Below are 18,586 nucleotides of genomic sequence, written 5' to 3' on the forward strand. Positions count from 1 at the left end.
CTTGTAACACTTTGAAGTTTTGAGCAAATCTGGACAGGTAGTGGTCATTGTTCATGATTTAAATTGTACAGTATGTTTTAATATTGGCTTTGGTCTTCATGCATTTTAAAATGAGGTTCCTAACTCAAGAAAAGACTGTTACTATCCCTGCTTCAGAAGAAGACGTAGGTCACGCTGAATTAGGCAACCTATCTGATCACTTATTCACCACCACACCTCCATCTCATTATATACTTAAGCAGTCTTCCCTAACCTCCTCGCTCAGTATTGGTTTTCCGTGTGAGCTTCATTACTGCTTTACGCTTTTTTCTGGTTTACACCTTTTCGGCTTGGAACTGCTTTCCTCTGTTGGACCAATGGCTTTTGGCTTATGGCTTGGCTTTGGAAAGTACTCTCATTGGTTTCGGACTCCTGGCTTTCTCCTTTGAACTATGGCTTCCGGATTCAGCTCAGTTTTGGCAAGTACCCCTCCCGGTTTTGGATTTCTGTCTTTCTCCTCTTAACTACGGCTCTCGGATTACAGGTTTGACTCGGCAATCACGCTCTCTCGATTTAGGATAACTGGCTTCCCCTTTTGACTTAGTTTTTTCGAATTTTACAAGATTCTTTTCCAGCTCCTGCATTAGGGTTTATTTCTTAGTTTTCTTAGCCAGACTCGTAACAGAATACTGAGCTCTTCATTCCACCTGGTAAGTTCCTGGCAGCCGTAAGATGGGACATCGAAGTAATAGTTAGACGCGCCTTGGCTGATCAGACTGTACCTCCTCAGTGCTCCCCGGATAAATTATTCGTCTCAACCCTGGTTAGATCTTAGGTTCTTCAATGAGGACATGGGTCCAATTTTGCCAGACACCCTGGAATCCAACGTACATTGGATTTTATCTCCAGAGACTTCCGGTGGCCAACAATTGCTAAAGATGTCAGGGAGTATGTCCAGGCCTGTTCTATCGGTTCCCAATATAAGTCGTCTCGGATGAGGACAGCATGTCCTCTTCAACCCCTACACATCCCCGACCATCCTTGGACCCACCTCTCTGTCGATTTTATTTCTGACCTTTCACCCAGCAAAGGATACTCCACAGTCATGGTAGTAATAATAATAATAATAATAATTGCTTACACTTATATAGCGCTTTTCTGGACACTCCACTCAAAGCGCTTTACAGGTAATGGGGACTCCCCTCCACCACCACCAATGTGCAGCATCCACCTGGATGATGCGACGGCAGCCATAGTGCGCCAGAACGCTCACCACACATCAGCTATCAGTGGGGAGGAGAGCAGAGTAACGTAGCCAACTCATAGAAGGGGATTATTAGGAGGCCATGATTGGTAAGGGCCAATTGGAAATTTGGCCAGGACGCCGGGGTTACACCCCTACTCTTTTCGAGAAGCGCCCTGGGATTTTAAATGACCACAGAGAGTCAGGACCTCGGTTTTACGTCTCATCCAAAGGACGGCGCCTGTTTACAGTATAGTGTCCCCGTCACTATACTGGGGCATTAGGACCCACATGGACCGCAGGGTGAGCACCCCCTGCTGGCCCCACTAACACCTCTTCCAGCAGCAACCTTAGTTTATCCCAGGAGGTCTCCCATCCAGGTACTGACCAGGCTCACACCTGCTTAGCTTCAGTGGGTTGCCAGTTGTGAGTTGCAGGGTGATATGGCTGCTGGATAGTAGTGGATCGCTTTTCAAAATCTGCTCATTTTATTCCCCTGCCTTCCTTGCCTACAGCACAGGAACTGGCAGACTTATTTGTGGTGCATATCTTCCGTCTTCATGGCATCCCCAAAGACATTGTTTCGGATACGGGCCCCCAGTTTGTATCCCAATTTTGGAAGGCTTTCTGTATGTCACTGGGGGCTTCAGTCTCGCTAATGTCAGCCTACCACCCCCAAGCTAACAGTCAGCGCATTAATCAAGAGCTGCAAACCTTCTTACGGGCATATATTTCCTCTACTCATGACAACTGGGTGTCATTGCATCCGTGGGCAGAATATGCGCATAGTTCTTTGTCAACTTCCTCTGCAGGCATGTCACCCTTCAAATGTGCCTTGGGTTACCAGCCTTCTCTTTTCCAAGATTCCCCTCCAGACATGGAGATTCAATCTGTTCAGGAATATGTCACAAATCTGCCAAACTACTGGAAAAATGCAAAAGCCACCCTGCTTCGCACCTCAGCTCGGCAAAAGAACATGGTGGACCGGCACCATCGAACTCTACCCAGACTTCGATGTGGACAATTTGTCTGGTTGTCTACCCGCAACCTTCCATTAAAACAACAATCTCGCAAGCTTGCCCCCAGGTACATTGGCCCTTTTCGCATCCTCGGGCAGATCACTCCAGTAACTTATCAACTGGCCTTGCCTCCTACCCTTAGGATTCACCCTACATGCCATATTTCCCTCCTTAAGCTCTTTTACAGATCCACTTTGTCGAAACCCCAACCCAAACCCCCACTGCCTCGGGTAATTGAGGGACTTCCTGCCTTTACTGTAAATAAGATTCTGGTCTCCCGTTAGTCTCATGGGTCCCTGCAGTATCTCGTTGATTGGGAAGGCTACGGTCCAGAGAAACGTTCGTGGGTACCAGAGAAGGATATACTGGATCCATCCCTGATCCGGGACTTCCATCACAACGTCCCTAATTGTCCCACTATGGTGTCAGGAGCTGCCCCTCAAGGGGGGGTAATGTTATGATCCCCGCTTCCCAGCAACGGAGTTCGGTCAGCAGAAGAAGTCGTAGACCACGATGAATTAGACAACCTATCGGATCACTTATTCACCACCACACCTCCATCTCATTATATACTTAAGCAGTCTTCCCTAACCTCCTCGCTCAGTATTGGTTTTCTGTGTGAGCTTCATTACTGCTTTACGCTTTTTTCTCGTTTACACCTTTTCGGCTTGGAACTGCTTTTTGTCTGTTGGACCTATGGCTTTTGGTTTATGGTTTGGCTCTGGAAAGTATTTTCCTTGTTTTTGGACTCCTGGCTTTCTCCTGTGAGCTACGGCTTCTGGATAATGACTCGGGTTTGGCAAGTACCCCTCCCGGTTTTGGATTTCTGGCTTTATCCTCTTAACTACGGCTCTTGAGTTACGGCTTTGAATTGGCAATCACACTCTGTCGATTTAGGATTATTGGCTTCCCCTATTGAATTGCAGAAAAGATCTTTTACAGGATTATTTTCCAGCTCTCGCATTAGGGTTTATTTCTTAGTTTCATAACAAAGAAAAAGTAATATATACAGCAATATTATACTAATTTTAATTTATCTTAATTTTAATTTTAATCATGCTATTACAATTTTAGTATTTATTTAGGAGGGATTTAAGATTTGGGTAAATAATTTGTTTATTTAATGGTAGAGGGACACAACTTTGTCTCCTTTTTGTTGGTTTGTTTTGTAATAAATCTGCATGATTTGGATATTTATCCTGCTAAATATAGTTGTTTTTCTTCTGCAAATAACACTTATCCACAAGCATCAGTGACAGGTCATCAGTATTAAATCTCTCTTCACATTAAGGTGACACCTACAAGTCATTCTACAGATTATTTTACAATCAAACTCAGGCCACCTATACAGAGGTTTGTTTTGACTGCTACAGGTAGACATTACAAAGGGGGGAAAATATCAATACAATTTCTGTTTATAACAGTGAAATATTTACCATAGGTTAGGTCCCCTTTTCAGGCCATATAGGCCCATGGGGAATGAGGGGCAAGGGCCACCATTTTTCTCAACCATCAGACACTGGAGGTAATGTGGTCAGCATCACACTCTGGCCGGCCTATTAGCCCTGGAAGGATTAACCCCTGGTCCTCATTTGGAAAGCAGGCTGAGTGGACTTGGGAGCAGTCTGGTAGAAATTAGAGTAAGCTACATCACTTGCCTCTACCTGGGATGGCCTTGCTGTCTGAGCTACCACGGCTCCAAAATATTTGCCATATTAGCACTAAAAGGCCAGTCCGGTGCACGATTACATCAAAACATAATCATTTCTCATTTTTGAATTTTCTGAAATAGCACTAAAATTCAATCCTGTTGGGATGATAAAAAGTAAGGAAGAAGAAGAGATACATGTTTTCAAATCCATGAATGTCAGGTAATCCACATGACTTCCAGAGCAGCAGGTGGCACAGGGATAATCCAGGTAATTATTTAGTGCCGAAGAGAGGGAGGTATATGTGGAAGACTGCAGCTAATTCTGGAGTTCTAATCCTTCCCAGCCCCCACAGAGCCAAGAAGAGAGAAGACAATCCCAGCAGACTTAGCTTATTGCACAAGTGTAACCAGAGGAATAGAGAATCCATTCAGATGACCAGGGCACCTCAATAGAATGTAGCTACGTTTCATTTCTGTTGCTGAAAACAAAAACAACCTACAATGGGAGAAGTGCAAAAGGTGCGGTTTGGAATATTGTTTTGTCTTTCTATGTGATTTAGTATGATCCTGATATTTTCAAGGTAGGTGGGTACCTGGGAGTAATACTCTTTTAGAAGGGATATGGGGTTGGGGTTTGCTGAAATGGTTAAAAAGCTTGACAGTTTAACAGATTCTCAACTCCATAAAACTGAAATCTAATCTAAAGGGCTGCCTCGTGGGCCCAGCAATAGTTTTGATCTTTCGAACTTTCAAATAATCGTAATTATTTGAAATTCTAATTTAATACTACTACTCCTTACTACTGATTATGATTGTCCACATTAGGGACTATTTATCCTTTCTATTTTGCATGCTCTATATTTACACACAAAAAAACATTGAAATGAGCAACAGTTTTCACTGATTCTTAATGGGATTTCAATGATTAATCAAAGTAATTCATTAAATAAAATTACAGTATAATTTTCTGTAATTTTCAAGGAGTATCTCATATCTAAACAACAGATACTATATATTACTTGGCTGACACTTTTATCTAAAGCAACTTGCTGTACGGTTTGTGGAAGCAATTTGAGGTATAAGGAGAAAGGGCACACTAGCAAGATCCAAGTGCAAACCCACACACTTGTAGCTACAATTTCAGATTCTGTTAACATATGCACTTAGACAACACTCAAGAATATTTACAATCTATAAGTATTTATTTTGTATTTTATTACTGAATCACAGAATGCTGAGTTAATGTGTTCCGCATGTCTTAATACTATATAAAGACCAGTATTAATCCTTTATTACTGACAAAGGACTTTGTACAAGGCCACAATATATCTATGATATGTTAAGTACTAGTGTGTCAGTCATACATAGTTAATCCATTCCTTGTAGTTGATTCTTAAAATACTTTTTCACTATTTTCAATGACATCATATACTGTAAGATCCATTGTATTGTTATAAGGAAATTAGGGAGATGATGATGATGATGATGTTGATGATTATTATTATTCTGGTAGTTGTTGTTGTATTTTTTATTTGACTGATTTTTTCACCACATAAAACAGTAGTCTTTCCCATACACAGAAGTCGTTTTGTATTGAAATAGACAAGTACAAATTATTCTGGATAATACAGTGCCCTCTAGATTTATACCCCTGATGAAATAGATCAACATCATATAGCAGAATGATTTATGGATTGGATAATGTGTCTCACTTAATAGAGTACAACAGTGTTCTATTATAATCATAACAGTAGTCTACAGATCAAAAAGTACAGAGGAAGCACAGAGCAAAGTCATGTTTGTCAAATTCCAGAAAAACGAGGGCTTTAGCAAGACGCACTATCCAATCTGTACGTGTTTCTGTTATTTGGTGTTTATGTCATATATTAATATATGAAACACCCCTATTTCATCAGTTGTATGAATAATTTTGGTCAGCACTGTACATGGAGTGTATGCAATATGAGGGTTTCTAAAGTCCAGCCTCTTGCCTTTTCTACTTAATCTGTTCAATAAGCAAAATAGGGTCAGCATCGACAGGCTTAAATATATAAGGACTCCTTTCATGCTGGATTCACTTTAAGTAACCTCGAAGGCTTGTTAGTTTCCCTGTGTCCTATGTGTTAGGCAAACAGGATTATGGAGGTTAACACAATTGTACCACAAATTACACTTTCATCTGTCTTGGTCTTCATTCTGTTGGATCAAGGTCACATTCTGTCTAGACATATGTGTCCACTGGTGTACAAGGGTTTCTCCACAGTAAAAGATGTTCTCCAAATCCTTTGCAAACAAATTGATAGTGACAGGAGTAAGATACTGATGCCCAGAAGCTCAATGTAATGTTCAAGCACAAAGGCAGCTGTAACATTTGCTCAGCAGCAACATTTGGGAAGGAAAAAAAGGTGACCTAAGCATAGTCTGCCTCAACACTGTTAACTGGATAGCCATGTCCAGAACTGTTACCATTCTACACTTAAAAAAAAACATAATTTGGCACTTCAAACGTCCAGACCATGACTGACCTCACCGCATTTGTGGCCTGTGAACTATAGAGAAAAGACATTGAAATCACTGCTCTGAGCTGGAGAAGGGCAGTGCTCTGAGAGTATTTTAACCCTGCTCAGTCTCTCCTTGGTGATCCAGCATTGACATGTTCACCACTTCACTCCTGAGCCACTTTCCAGCGTCTCAGCAGAGCCCTTCCTATTCCTGATTTCCAGTCCTCTTGGGCTCCATCTGGGATCTCTACCCATGGATGTGCTGTCCAGGTGGAGACCAGGTTCAGACCTGAACCCCAGCTGTCGACTGCCTCAGCCGGGTCACAAGTACATTTCCTTATTCCACCCTGATGGCACACACCGGCCTGGTCTCCGGAGATGACCCCCTGATGAACACATGCCCAGTCCAGCCCGGAGACAGACTTGTCTAGTGGATGACCGCCCTGACTGGGAGTCTCCTACCTGGTTTCAGTGCCGAACCCCTCAGCCCTGCACGGCGTCCTGGAATGAAACACAGCTCTGGACCTTGGTGGCTTGTCCCTGTTCTACACCAGCCTTCCCTGGACTTCCCTCTCCTTCTCCTACATTTCAGTCCCTCAGTCCACCTGCCCGCACCCCGCACAGCCTTTTCTCCAGGAGCCCGGCTGCAGGATTCTGGACTGAACCTGATGTGTCCAAATCACTTGCTTCTGGACCTTGACTTCTGCAGACAGTTTTACCTCATGCTGGCTTTGTGTCAGCTTGTCTTGCACCCGAGGTGCAGTGATCTGAAAACTCACCCTGGACTGTAGCACCTTAGCTCTTGGATCCATATGGACTTACCTGGGGGGGCAGCTGTAGTCGTAGTATCTTGATCTCAAATGAACAGTGATCCAGTAAACCTACTCAACATGATTTTTACATAGGTTTCTTTAATATGTAATAAAGAATCTATGAAATGTCCTTAAAATATGTACTAAAACGTCCTTAAACTTGTGTTACAAACTTACTTTTACTCAAGTCTTTAAATTCAATTGTCTGGCTGCTTCATGTCTGATTCTGCCCATAGTGAAGGTTTCTTTTCTGGCAATAGGAATAACTACGGAAGCAACAGAAAGGAGTAGTGATGAAAGGAAAGGCTATTTGATGAAATAATAAACGTAATGCTGTACAGTTTGCACCAGTCCTTTTAAAACAAATATTTCCATCATTATAAATAAACTTAAATGCAAATGGACACACAAAAACAGCTTTGCTTCAAATGTGTTCCATTTTTACCTTCTATTTTTTTAAATGAATGTTACAAAATGTTTTATCACAAGCCTTTTATAACCAGAACATAGTGTTGCTTTCTTTTATTTTCATCATTACAGTATATTTATATTTCATTAGAATATACTGCAGCAAATATTATATTTCATACATCACATAAAGAGAGAATTTACTTTTTCAAAAACTGTTAGGTGAAGTTCTTCATGGATTTTGCATTTGTTAAAGATTGTTTGCATGGAGGACTCTCAAATTTCTAAACAAATCTGTCCTCTACTTCTGACGGACCTAATTTTGTTATATCAGGCAGACAAGGTCAGTCATTAGGGTAGCGCTGGTTGCCAAATCCTTTTCAGCTTAGAAGCAGGTTAGAAACACCATACCTCTTTGACAGACTCCTATCGCATTCTGGTCACTGCTACACAACCTGCTCACATCAGTTTAAAAAAATAATATTGTAACCTCTTTTGACTCTATTTTAGGGTTTATTTTCTGTCATTCAGAAACTGAAAGGTTCCACTGAGCAGGAGTTGAGGATAGTTCTTCTGGGATTGGACAATGCTGGGAAAACGACATTACTGAAGAAGCTTGCTTCAGAAGATGTGAACACAATCACTCCAACACAGGTAAGAAACAGGAAAGGAATTTGACCGTAATGGGGACAATGGATAATGAGGCTATGCAACATTATAGAATTCTTCCTACTTGTAATTAAAGTACTATCATGAAAAAATAAAAATGTGAAATTTGTGGATACAGGTGTACTGTAAGATAATATGCATTGTTGACAATATTTATTAAAACACATTCCTGTTATATTTCTGCATTGTAATGCTGATCCTTTCTCTTGATTATTTTCAGATTACTGTAAGATTAGTTTCAGCAATTTTGAGCATTTGACGTTAGTTGGGCTCCCAGGTCACTCCACTCGTGTGGCTGAACCCATGAAGTAAATGTGGAAAAGCTGTAAGGGTTTCTAATTGATAAAACATGAAGAGCAGAATTATTATGGTTGGAATTAGGACAGATGCCTTTCCTTATTGTTTTCTTGTTCTGAATTTAAGCCTTGCCATCACAGCAAGGCAAAGTTCTAATACTAACAGCTAAGTTGAACAACTTGAGCTAGTGGGGGAAATGTCTTGTAGATAGGTACATTCTCAAACTTCATTCACCTTTTTATTTAATGTCACTGATACATCCTGTCTAAAATCATGAAATAATTTTGTACTACCCTTGTACTCCAGTTGTAATTGGCTGTAATTCAATACAACCAGCTAAATTACTCCTTACAAGCAGACTCAAATGGATGCAATAAATCTTGTGTGTAAGGCAGAGGTCAGACAAAACCAGCAGTAATGACTCCCTACTAAAGTAGGGAGCAGTACATCTTGATAAGTGCGCTAGAGCTCCTCTTGTACTCAACATATAGGCACCTTGTGTTGCTCTTTTCGGCTCCTAAACTGTTTTGAACCCTGATACAGGACCAGATTAGTTTTCCCTGAAGGTGAAATTCCTTAAATTGAGCCAAGTCCTCAAATGAGATTGATCCACTAAAGTAAATTGTGTAACAGATTGCCAGAGAAAATCTGCCTCTGAATTGGATAATGTTGCTGGGGTGTGAATACTGGTCAACTCAAGAAGAAAATAGCCTGAGAAGTTGCATCACTAATCTAGCGTGGAAATAAATACAACCTTTATTTATTTAAAGAATTAAACGTGATTTCTAAAAATCAGACTGAAATATACAATCGCATATAATACATGGATAATGCAGAAAACACGAATTCTCTATAGTTAAGATAAAAGTAAAAAATAAACACTAGAGTTTCAATGTTCAATAGTTCCAGGTGCTAGTAGAAATGTCTGCACATGGTGCTTGGAATTGGCACTTTCTTTATTCACCACAGAATAATTAGTTCTGCAGTATTGTTTTTAAATGAGATTAAAAAGCAATCTGTGTTTGAAGAGCCTTAGCCTCTTGTAAGCTTACAGTATATAAAAGCTTATCACTTTTCACTGTCTTTGGAGGACTTCTTTATTACTTTTCTCATTCTGGGGGGCAGGAGTTCTCCTAGATATTTTTTTGTTTCCTGGAGCAATGAGTCCATGGTATGCTTGCTTCACATAAAGGATTGCTGTTGGTCAGTAGTTCTGTATTTTTTAAAGGCACAAGTATTATTTGTTGTGGGTGCCAATGGTGAAAAGCCTAAAAAATGTGCCAGACATGAAACATGGCTTATTTTCTAATATTAAGCTGCAATTAAGATGTTTTCACAAGCATAATAACCTTTGCTGATTAAGAAATTTAGCCTACATAATTAGTTATATTATCAATGATATATCTCTTTTTTATCACCATTTCTTTTTCAAATAAGATAGCCAGACAACTGTGTATTCCAGAACACCTGACCTTTTACATAGATTTAATTGTTCTTTTCAATACAGTAAAAAGGTTTTGGATTAATGGAGTCAATTTGACGGTTGTTATACCTTATTAATTGCTGTCCGTTGACTAGTACCGCAGTCTAAAACAATTTGGAAACAATGGCTGCAACATTACAATTTCACTATTTAATACAAAAAACATCCAAGGTTGTTAGAAATTGCACTTTCATACTATTATGGTGTTTCCGTTTTGCCACAAACAATTGCTGAGTAACCTTTCTCTGCTCTCACATCATACAGCTTCACTCATCCTCATTGGCACCAATATAAACTGGACACTCTGCCACAGTGCTCTGGCTATTATAGTAGCACTTAATCCCTGTCACTACTTTGGCTCTGATCTCTTCTGGATCATCTAACTTGTGCAGGCCCTAATTGGTACAAATGAGTCCTTCTAATCTAACAGACTGTTAGACTTTCCCATGGGACTAAAGATTTTAAAGTATTGCAAAGGCTGTTTCTCTAATGCAAAACACTCCATAGCATATTATTCATTGTTACCCTAAGTTATGTAGAAAAACAAAGTTTCTAAACTGGCAGCAAACATCCCAGAGTGCTTTAAAGAGGCTCCCCGTTTCTACAAAAAAGGAAAAGAGTGACAAACACTAGGTTGACAAGTTACAAATAATTTGTTACAAAATATGGGATATGGTTGTTTTATGAGATAAGAAAAGGTTATATTGCTAATATGTCTGATTGTGTCAAGTCCACTTACATAAACTGACCAAAGTGGTCAAAATAAATTTGCAAATAAAAAAAGCAATAGTGTGCTATCACTAGTAGGAAATATTAAGAATTGTTCAGCAAATGTTCAGCAAGTTGAAATTGAGCAAGTTTACTGATTTAGGTGGTAACTAATCTCTGTCAAAATAAAAAGTCCACAGTGCACTTTCAAAGAAAGTTTTAACAAACGTTCAAGTATTCAGCAACTTTTTATGTAATCAGATACACAGTATATTTTCAGTGTTCAGAAATGTAAAATTATGGTTTTAAATGCACTGAGCCTACGTTCTTTTATCATTTTAATTTCCTCTACTGCAGGGTTTCAATATTAAAAGTGTGGCTTCCAATGGTATGAAACTGAATGTCTGGGATATTGGAGGCCAACGGAAAATTCGCCCTTTCTGGAAGAAGTATTTAGAGAACACAGACTTGTTGGTGAGCAATCTGAAATTATTTTCTCCCACTTTTTAGAACTCAGCCTTCCATCATGGTATGATACTCAGCACTGAAGGACTAGGTAGTAAATCTGAATCGTGTCTCCTTTTTTGAGAAAAAAAAAACAAAAGGAAAAAATCTCCAAAGTTTCTCTGTCTTTGTTAATTATGTTTTTGTATAATTTCAATCACACTGTTTCCTCATTGTGGAAATAAATACTAAACCTCCATATGTCTTTCTAATATTAATATGAGTTTCAACTTTACTATAACTAGTTTTACATAGTAACACTTTATACTATGGTACTGCTTATAAATGTTATTTTGACATTCTATGAATATTTGGAAGATGTAAAAATAACATACAGTATAACAGATTGGACATATTGGAGGTTTTTTAAATTTAGGAGTACTTGCCAATTACAATTTACAAGAAAGTTCTACTTATTACTTTATTTTCATACCTTTATTACTTATTTACCTTATTATTGCATTTTCTTCTTTATTAACAATGTTCAAAAAGACTGAAGAATGTCAATAAGAAATATATGTAAAAAATGGGGGCCTTTGGCTGAGGCACAGGTTCTTTTGCTAATTCGAGCCTGGGTCAGGTTGCTTGCCAACTGTGACCGGGATTCCCCACGAAGTGTCACATAGTTGGTTGAGTTGCCAGGGTAGTGCTGGGATGAACCTGTTGGGGCTTTCTCTCCTGCAACATGCCTGGCACTTTCAGGCTTACACATATGTCAATGAGAGACAGAGCGAGTTAGGGGCAATGGAGCCTGCAGCATGTCAGATGGTTCAGCAGGTGGGCATGTCTGAGGAGCACATTTGTGGTCTCTGTCTGTGTGAGTGCAGGAGTCTTTAAGAAACTGGAAAATAGACATTGGGTGAGTATAAAAGAAAATGTGTCAAAATAATAAAAACATATTTATAACTCCTTTATAAATTGCCACAGAGGAATAATTAGTGTTGTGTTTTTCGTCTTATTTCGAATTTAAAATAGTTTTTTGCTTCTTTCTTCAAAAAGAAGAAATGATTTTCCCCCTACATATTTCATGACTTTATCAGTTGTTCTTGCACTGATAGATTTCTGGATGATTGGTCAATAGTTAATAGATGATAAAGGCGCAGTGTGGCAATGTGGCAGTCTGCCAGTACAGGGTCATTTTACATTCTAACAATGCTTCTTTCTGTGGGACTATGACTTTGATGTAGAGCACATACTTTCATGTAAGCCTTGTAAATAAGTCAGCTTTCTTTTTTACAGATCTATGTCATAGACAGTGCAGACAAGAAACGGTTTGAAGAAACAGGCCAGGTAATGTTTTTTTTTTCTTGTAGGTCATGCCAAAACCCTGCATCATTTTTTTACTACTGTGAACTTTATATTCTTACCATGAGAATTCTGGGACAATTTCCAGACTGTTGCACAATGCTTCTACAGTTATCACTTTGCCTTGATATTAGCAAAGTAGTACTAAAAGCAAGTTAAAATACATATGTTAAAATCCCATACCTTTTTAAAATTTGCAGAAACAAATGAATGAGAAGGCAATCGACTTTTAAAACACGATTCTCCTCACCACATCTTGGAGGTGTTCTATATGTCCTCATGGGTTTATTTGTTGTGTTCGCACTGTATCTCACCTATTTCAGGAACTTTCTGAACTCATAGAGGAGGAGAACCTGAAAGGTGTCCCTGTGCTCATCTTCGCTAACAAGCAGGACCTGGTGTCAGCAGCTCCAGCAAGTGAAATTGCAGAGGGGCTCAACCTTCACACATACCGGGACAGGGAGTGGCAAATTCAGGCCTGCTCAGCGCTGTCAGGGGAAGGCGTGCAGGTAAAAGCATCACCTGGTAGTCTTGAAGCAGTGGCCTGACAAAGATGATGTCCGGAAGAGAATACACCACGCTGTAACATGTTCTTGCTTGGGATTCAGACAAACATGGCGAGTCCAACACTGACTGCCCTCTGGCAGAAGAGAAATCTATATATTCCAGTTGGCATTTTTTAAATGGGTTGAAATAATTGAAGTTTAAATGACTGAATCTCTTCAATCACACATGAGCACAATCCAAACGTTTAGCACTTACCAACCCAAAAAACATGTCCAAAAGAATTAGTGATGTTTTATGTAATACTTCTCAATCTTGAAGTGAAGTGAATGATGTCTGTTCACTTTCATAACATATCACCATAACATCTATGTCCCAGGTTGCACGAGGAAAACTGTAGGTACCTTTTGTCTCTTTTGGTCATATCCTGGATATATTGTCCTTTGTAATACCTCTAGCAACCAGAAGTTAATATCAAAACCCTAGCATTGCAATTTCTCTGAGTGCAAAGCAATTATTCCAGGTGACAAGTTTCAGGGAATGTCCAATCAACACAGTATGTACAATATCACATGACTCAGTCTTTTATTAAATTATATGACTTGCTAAGATAAAGGGAAATAAAAGAACAAAAGCAATTATTATTATTCCTCTGGCAGCTTATTGCTTTATATGTTCCCAGGTTGTAGTCCTCAAAATGTGATTGGCTGTTGCTCTGAACAGTGGCAATTTGTATCAGATGTGACTTTTGTCAGGTCAAGACAAACAATCAATTACTGCAATAGGTCCAAACAGAAGGCTTTTTAGTCTAGATTTTTGAATTTGTTAATTTAAGAATTTTACATTTTAACTTAAGGTGTTAATTTAAGAAATTTGGAAATTCATAACACAAACCGCATATCAAAATTCTATCTAACATTTACCTTTTGTAAACATCAGTACACATCTTACATTCTGTGGTTCATAGACTTTTGTATTCTCTGTATCTGTAAATTTTCATTTGTATCTATTCCCTACCAAGGCAATTAGCTTTCTGAATTATTTTCTATGCTACTTATACATACATGTCTGGTATTGTTATTACAAACTTTACTTACATATAAGCTTATATACATGAAATGTATATTTACTGAAATGTAAAGAAATGCTAGATAGAATTGATGTATTTTATCAGTACTTGTATTGGTAGATTTTAAATCCGTATGATCCTATCTATTTTTGAGGGATTTACAAATATATATATATATAACTCTAGTCTGCACTTAGAATCATCAAAATGGAACAGAACTACTGTAATTGCACACAGACATATTTTTTATCATGAACAATACTTTTGTTTTTAAGTAAAATGCTGCAATGATTTCTAAAATATTAGTCCTGTAGAGCTATACTGTAGGAGATTTGCATAAATTAATGTCTTATTTTACGGAAAATATTTCAAATCAGCTTTTGAATTAAATCCTGCCATAAACCCCATTTAAAGCCTGTTCCATTCACTGTCTGAAGGTTTATTTATGATTAATTTCCCTATTGGTGTGTTTCATTCTTCACTTTAGTTACCAGATGAGAAACAGTAATTGCCTTGAAGTGTACACGATATAAAACATTGAGTTTTATTGAATTTTCCTTAAAGCAACAACATGATACTTTTTCTGATATAGATGCAGTGTCAGTTACAGTTTTGCCTTTACACAGACGTGGTTAAGTGGTCTAAATACAAGACTAGACTCAGCTCAAAGTCTGCATATAATAATCAAATAATAATAATATGGTGTTAAAGAATATTTCTTTGTGAGTTTATATTTTTAATGCTTGTGGCTTATTCAACTTAACACCTTTTAACACCTTCTCAGTTTTTGGAAACTTATAAAAATATGATTAACCATGATATAAATCCTATAGTTCAGGAAGTTTTTTATGGCATTAAACAATACACATGTGCACAAAAAGATATCCTGAAGATAAATTATGAAATACCCAAAAAGTAGGTTTAGTAGAGTAATAGAGTGTATTCATAAACCCAAGCTATTCAAGGATGTTAAAATTCAGTTCTGAAAATACTAATTCCTGCTTTATTATTTTTTAGGATGGGATGAACTGGATCTGCAACAACATTGTTAATAAGAAAAAGTAACATCATTATCTACAGTACATTGTTAAGAAAATAATCCTTAATTTTCACTTATACTTTTAAGTGTGTTATTGCTGTTAACAATAATTATGTTAATCGTGTTTGCAGCTTTAAGCTATCTCATTTGAAATTAACTGCTGGAAAATAAAATTACCAAGATCTGTGACTGATATTAATGGCCTTTTCTGCTAATATTCATATACAGAAAAGGAAATCTATCAGTCAAGATGGGTTTACTAGTGCAGATTGATCTATCAAAACTGTATGGGTTCTTTGGTTGATAAGCTGTAATGTACAATTTTAAAAATAAAACACTAGATCATTATTGTTTCCTGTGTTCATTTATTCCCCTGTAATTATTGTAAGTAGAAAGAGGTTGACCATTTCAGTTATTACATCTATTGTACTTTCAGAAAACAAATGACTGTTTGATACTTATGGCACAAGAACTGTGGGTTATGTATGAAGTTTGTACTCTTAGATCACACTGCTTAAAAATCAGTTTTGTGTAGGTATTGTTTTTACTATTACATTAGTTTAATTCATTTTCCTTAGGAAGAAAAGTGCTGTTTTCTAATTTTCTGAAAACTTTATAACAATGGGAACACTTCATGACTAATTTTTATAACAACCATCTTATCAAAGTACTAAAAGGTACTGTTACAGTTACAGTATGTGGGTGGAACCACATAAAATGTAATGAAATACAGTACTTGAGCTTTCACCTCTGATGACTTTCCTACCATGTCTACTAACAGAATATAATACTAAAAGATCTAGTCCAGCCATTCCTTGAAAGACGTCAGGGTATGAGCTTCAACAACACAGCTGGGTAGCGATTTCCTGCCTCACTCTCAGCTGTGAAATGCCTGGTGTTCTAAATGTCTAGTATAACTTTTTTCAGTCTGTGTGTTTCCCATCTTACATTTATTATTATTTTATGACCTGTACATAATACACTGCTTTTGTCTACATTGTCATCCCCCAGGTTTTTGCCTACTTTTGAATATTGTCTTAATCTTTTTTACTTTTCCTTGCATCATCTACAGTGTTTGTAACTCTCTTAATTTCATGTGATCTGCTCATTTTACAAGTGTGCTTATTATACCAGAATTCAGATGATTGACATACACTAGAAAAAGCACTCTGGTACCAGCACTCCACTCTGGTACTAATCCATAGGCAGGTCATTTCCAAATCCAAGTCACATTGGCTCATCAGGCAAGAACTTATCCTGGTTTCTGTGACATTAAGCAGATGAGAGAGCTCAAGACACACAATACAGAACGCTGGTCCATCGCAGGGATTGTTCACAAGCAATGCAAGTCCCCATTTCTATAGCCATGTGGACTGGGAAACTGGGGTAAAAGTAAAGTACATTGCTCATGATACAATAGGACTGTCTGCAGTGGGGACTTAAACACACAACCTTTTATTAGAAAAAGTATTAAAAGCCATCTGAATATCTAAACATACCATATCATATGCTCTGTATCAACCACTGTTTTTGCTTGTTCACAGATTTGTAATAAAAATAAAAAGACTAATAAGAATGGTAAAATGAACGTGATTTATTATTGTTTCTGTAACCTGTTTGCACTGCTGTGCAGGAGATTTAAATCCCTCTCTCTTTGAGATACTTCACAATGTCGTGGACTTTCTTGTTCAGTAAGCCCCCATGGACCCCTCTCTTCCCTATCAGAAACACCAGTGCCTTCGCTGTCCTTCCCACGGCTATTGACTTCCCTTCGTCGCCCTTGGTCCTGATGTCCATGGCTGAATCTTCATCGATCATCAGATAGTCTCTGATAACCGAGGCTTTTTTACCTCCAATGGTAATACCAGTCCTCAGGAAGGATGTCCGATCATTTCCCATCAGTATCTCCACTTCTTGTGGGCTGACAGCTGCCAGAACACCACCAGGTCTGGAAGCCCAGACAGCCTTGCTCTCTGAACAGCCGACGACAGCGGCATCTTCCACAGTTTCCTCTTTGAGAAGAGCCGCAACGTAGTCTTTCCACTCTCCCATTTTTTCCCCTATTTTCAGTTTTTAATATAGAGCTCCTGTTGAAAGATGATGTAGAGGAGTCAGAAAAATAGTCTAATCATTTATCCTACTGTTGTAACTGGTCCATCACATTTTCTCTAATCTCTGAAAACAAATTAATTGAATTAATTGTAGGAATTACAGTATTACTGAATCACACTTTTCTACTGTAAGTGCATAGTTATTACAGTTCTGAACACTGGACTGTTTATAAATGACACATATCTAACTACTGTTACTAACCATATACAATTCATCATTAGCAACGATCGCGTACGACCAAGCTTTCGGTACAAAGTTTCTCTTCATCTCTTACAATTGTACATACTGTAAGTCTACAGTCCATGTATTGAAATGTTACCGGAACAGAAAATAATAATAATTAATAACAGCAAACATTTCTTCCTGGTTTGTTTTACCCTTTGTGTTATTAATTGTTGGAATGAAGGAAAGCGCAGAATGAACCTCAAATCAGAAGTCAGGCAAACAACGTTTTCACACCGAGATCAATTCTCACCACGCTGTGGTGGCCGTCCAGCAAGCTTTCAAGCGTAAACATCATTATCCTTTCCGCGTTTCCGACACGGCACCTGTAACTGTTTTAATTTCGGCTCACCGTGGAAACAGAACGTGTCTGGCTTTCTGTGAGAAGAGGCTGGAGCTAGAGCGCACCGTTTTCTGTGTTCTGGCAGTAACACATTAAAGGCTTTTTTTTTAAATTGGTAGCTATTGTAAATGGGTGCTGCAAAGAACATGCTGCTGCACGAATTGGTGAAACAAATGCGCTAGACCTACTCGCTATCACACAACAACTAGAAACATACTATTAAAGTAAACTACGAATTAATTTGTAAAATATTAAGGCAACTAAATTGATTAAAAAGTGTTGTTGTTTTTTTCTTTTTAGGCCACTTTCCGAAACTGATTTTCTTATTTTGGGACGTTCTGAAATAAGGAGGCAAACACTTCTAGAGTCGTATAGAGGTTAATTTATTAAGAAGACAATTCAATCTTAAAAGATTCATGTTTATTGTTTACACGTTTTTAGCCTTTGTGTGGAAACACTAAAAAGCAGAGCTACATCAATCTTTAAAATGCAGTAGACCTATATTAATGTTGTTAGAAATTAGGGCTATATCTATACTGTACATTCTATTTGGAAAGCAGTGGAGTGTGTAATTAACTTAGGACATCGCTTTGATACGACCTACTCAATCCATTAATGAATAAAGTAATATCTTAAAGGGTGTTATTATGTCCCCTGATTTTCTAACTACAATGAGAGGGAATCGTGGGCGCAGGTTGTCTAGAAGAAATATATTAGT

General features: G+C 38.2%; 2 protein-coding genes across 6 annotated transcripts; one reads left to right on the forward strand and one right to left on the reverse strand.

The window, feature by feature from the left end:
- Positions 1-4,231: 4,231 nt before the first annotated feature.
- On the forward strand, positions 4,232-15,539 carry arl3l1 (ADP ribosylation factor like GTPase 3, like 1). Of its 2 annotated transcripts, none has more exons than XM_088604320.1 (6): positions 4,232-4,411; positions 8,145-8,267; positions 11,128-11,244; positions 12,514-12,564; positions 12,903-13,088; positions 15,170-15,539. In XM_088604320.1, the coding sequence occupies exons 1-6, from the start codon at positions 4,394-4,396 to the stop codon at positions 15,215-15,217; spliced, it is 543 nt and encodes a 180-aa protein (XP_088460446.1). In that variant the 5' UTR covers positions 4,232-4,393; the 3' UTR covers positions 15,218-15,539. The 2 variants fall into 2 exon arrangements, with proteins under 2 accessions (XP_088460446.1, XP_088460445.1); XM_088604319.1 differs by having other exon boundaries at positions 4,236-4,411; positions 8,124-8,267.
- Positions 15,540-16,765: 1,226 nt separating this feature from the next.
- On the reverse strand, positions 16,766-17,973 carry LOC148650484 (profilin-3-like). Of its 4 annotated transcripts, none has more exons than XM_088602321.1 (2): positions 17,878-17,973; positions 16,766-17,278 (listed from the first exon to the last, which is right to left on the reverse strand). In XM_088602321.1, the coding sequence occupies exon 2, from the start codon at positions 17,241-17,243 to the stop codon at positions 16,830-16,832; it is 414 nt and encodes a 137-aa protein (XP_088458447.1). In that variant the 5' UTR covers positions 17,244-17,278; positions 17,878-17,973; the 3' UTR covers positions 16,766-16,829. The 4 variants fall into 4 exon arrangements, with proteins under 4 accessions (XP_088458447.1, XP_088458446.1, XP_088458445.1 ...); XM_088602320.1 differs by having other exon boundaries at positions 17,779-17,908; XM_088602319.1 differs by lacking the exon at positions 17,878-17,973 and adding an exon at positions 17,727-17,836.
- Between the last annotated feature and the right edge of the window lie 613 nt (positions 17,974-18,586).

The sequence above is a fragment of the Lepisosteus platostomus genome, chromosome 13, assembly GCF_059453375.1.
Source record: "Lepisosteus platostomus isolate fLepPlt1 chromosome 13, fLepPlt1.hap1, whole genome shotgun sequence".
Lineage (NCBI taxonomy): Eukaryota > Metazoa > Chordata > Actinopteri > Semionotiformes > Lepisosteidae > Lepisosteus > Lepisosteus platostomus.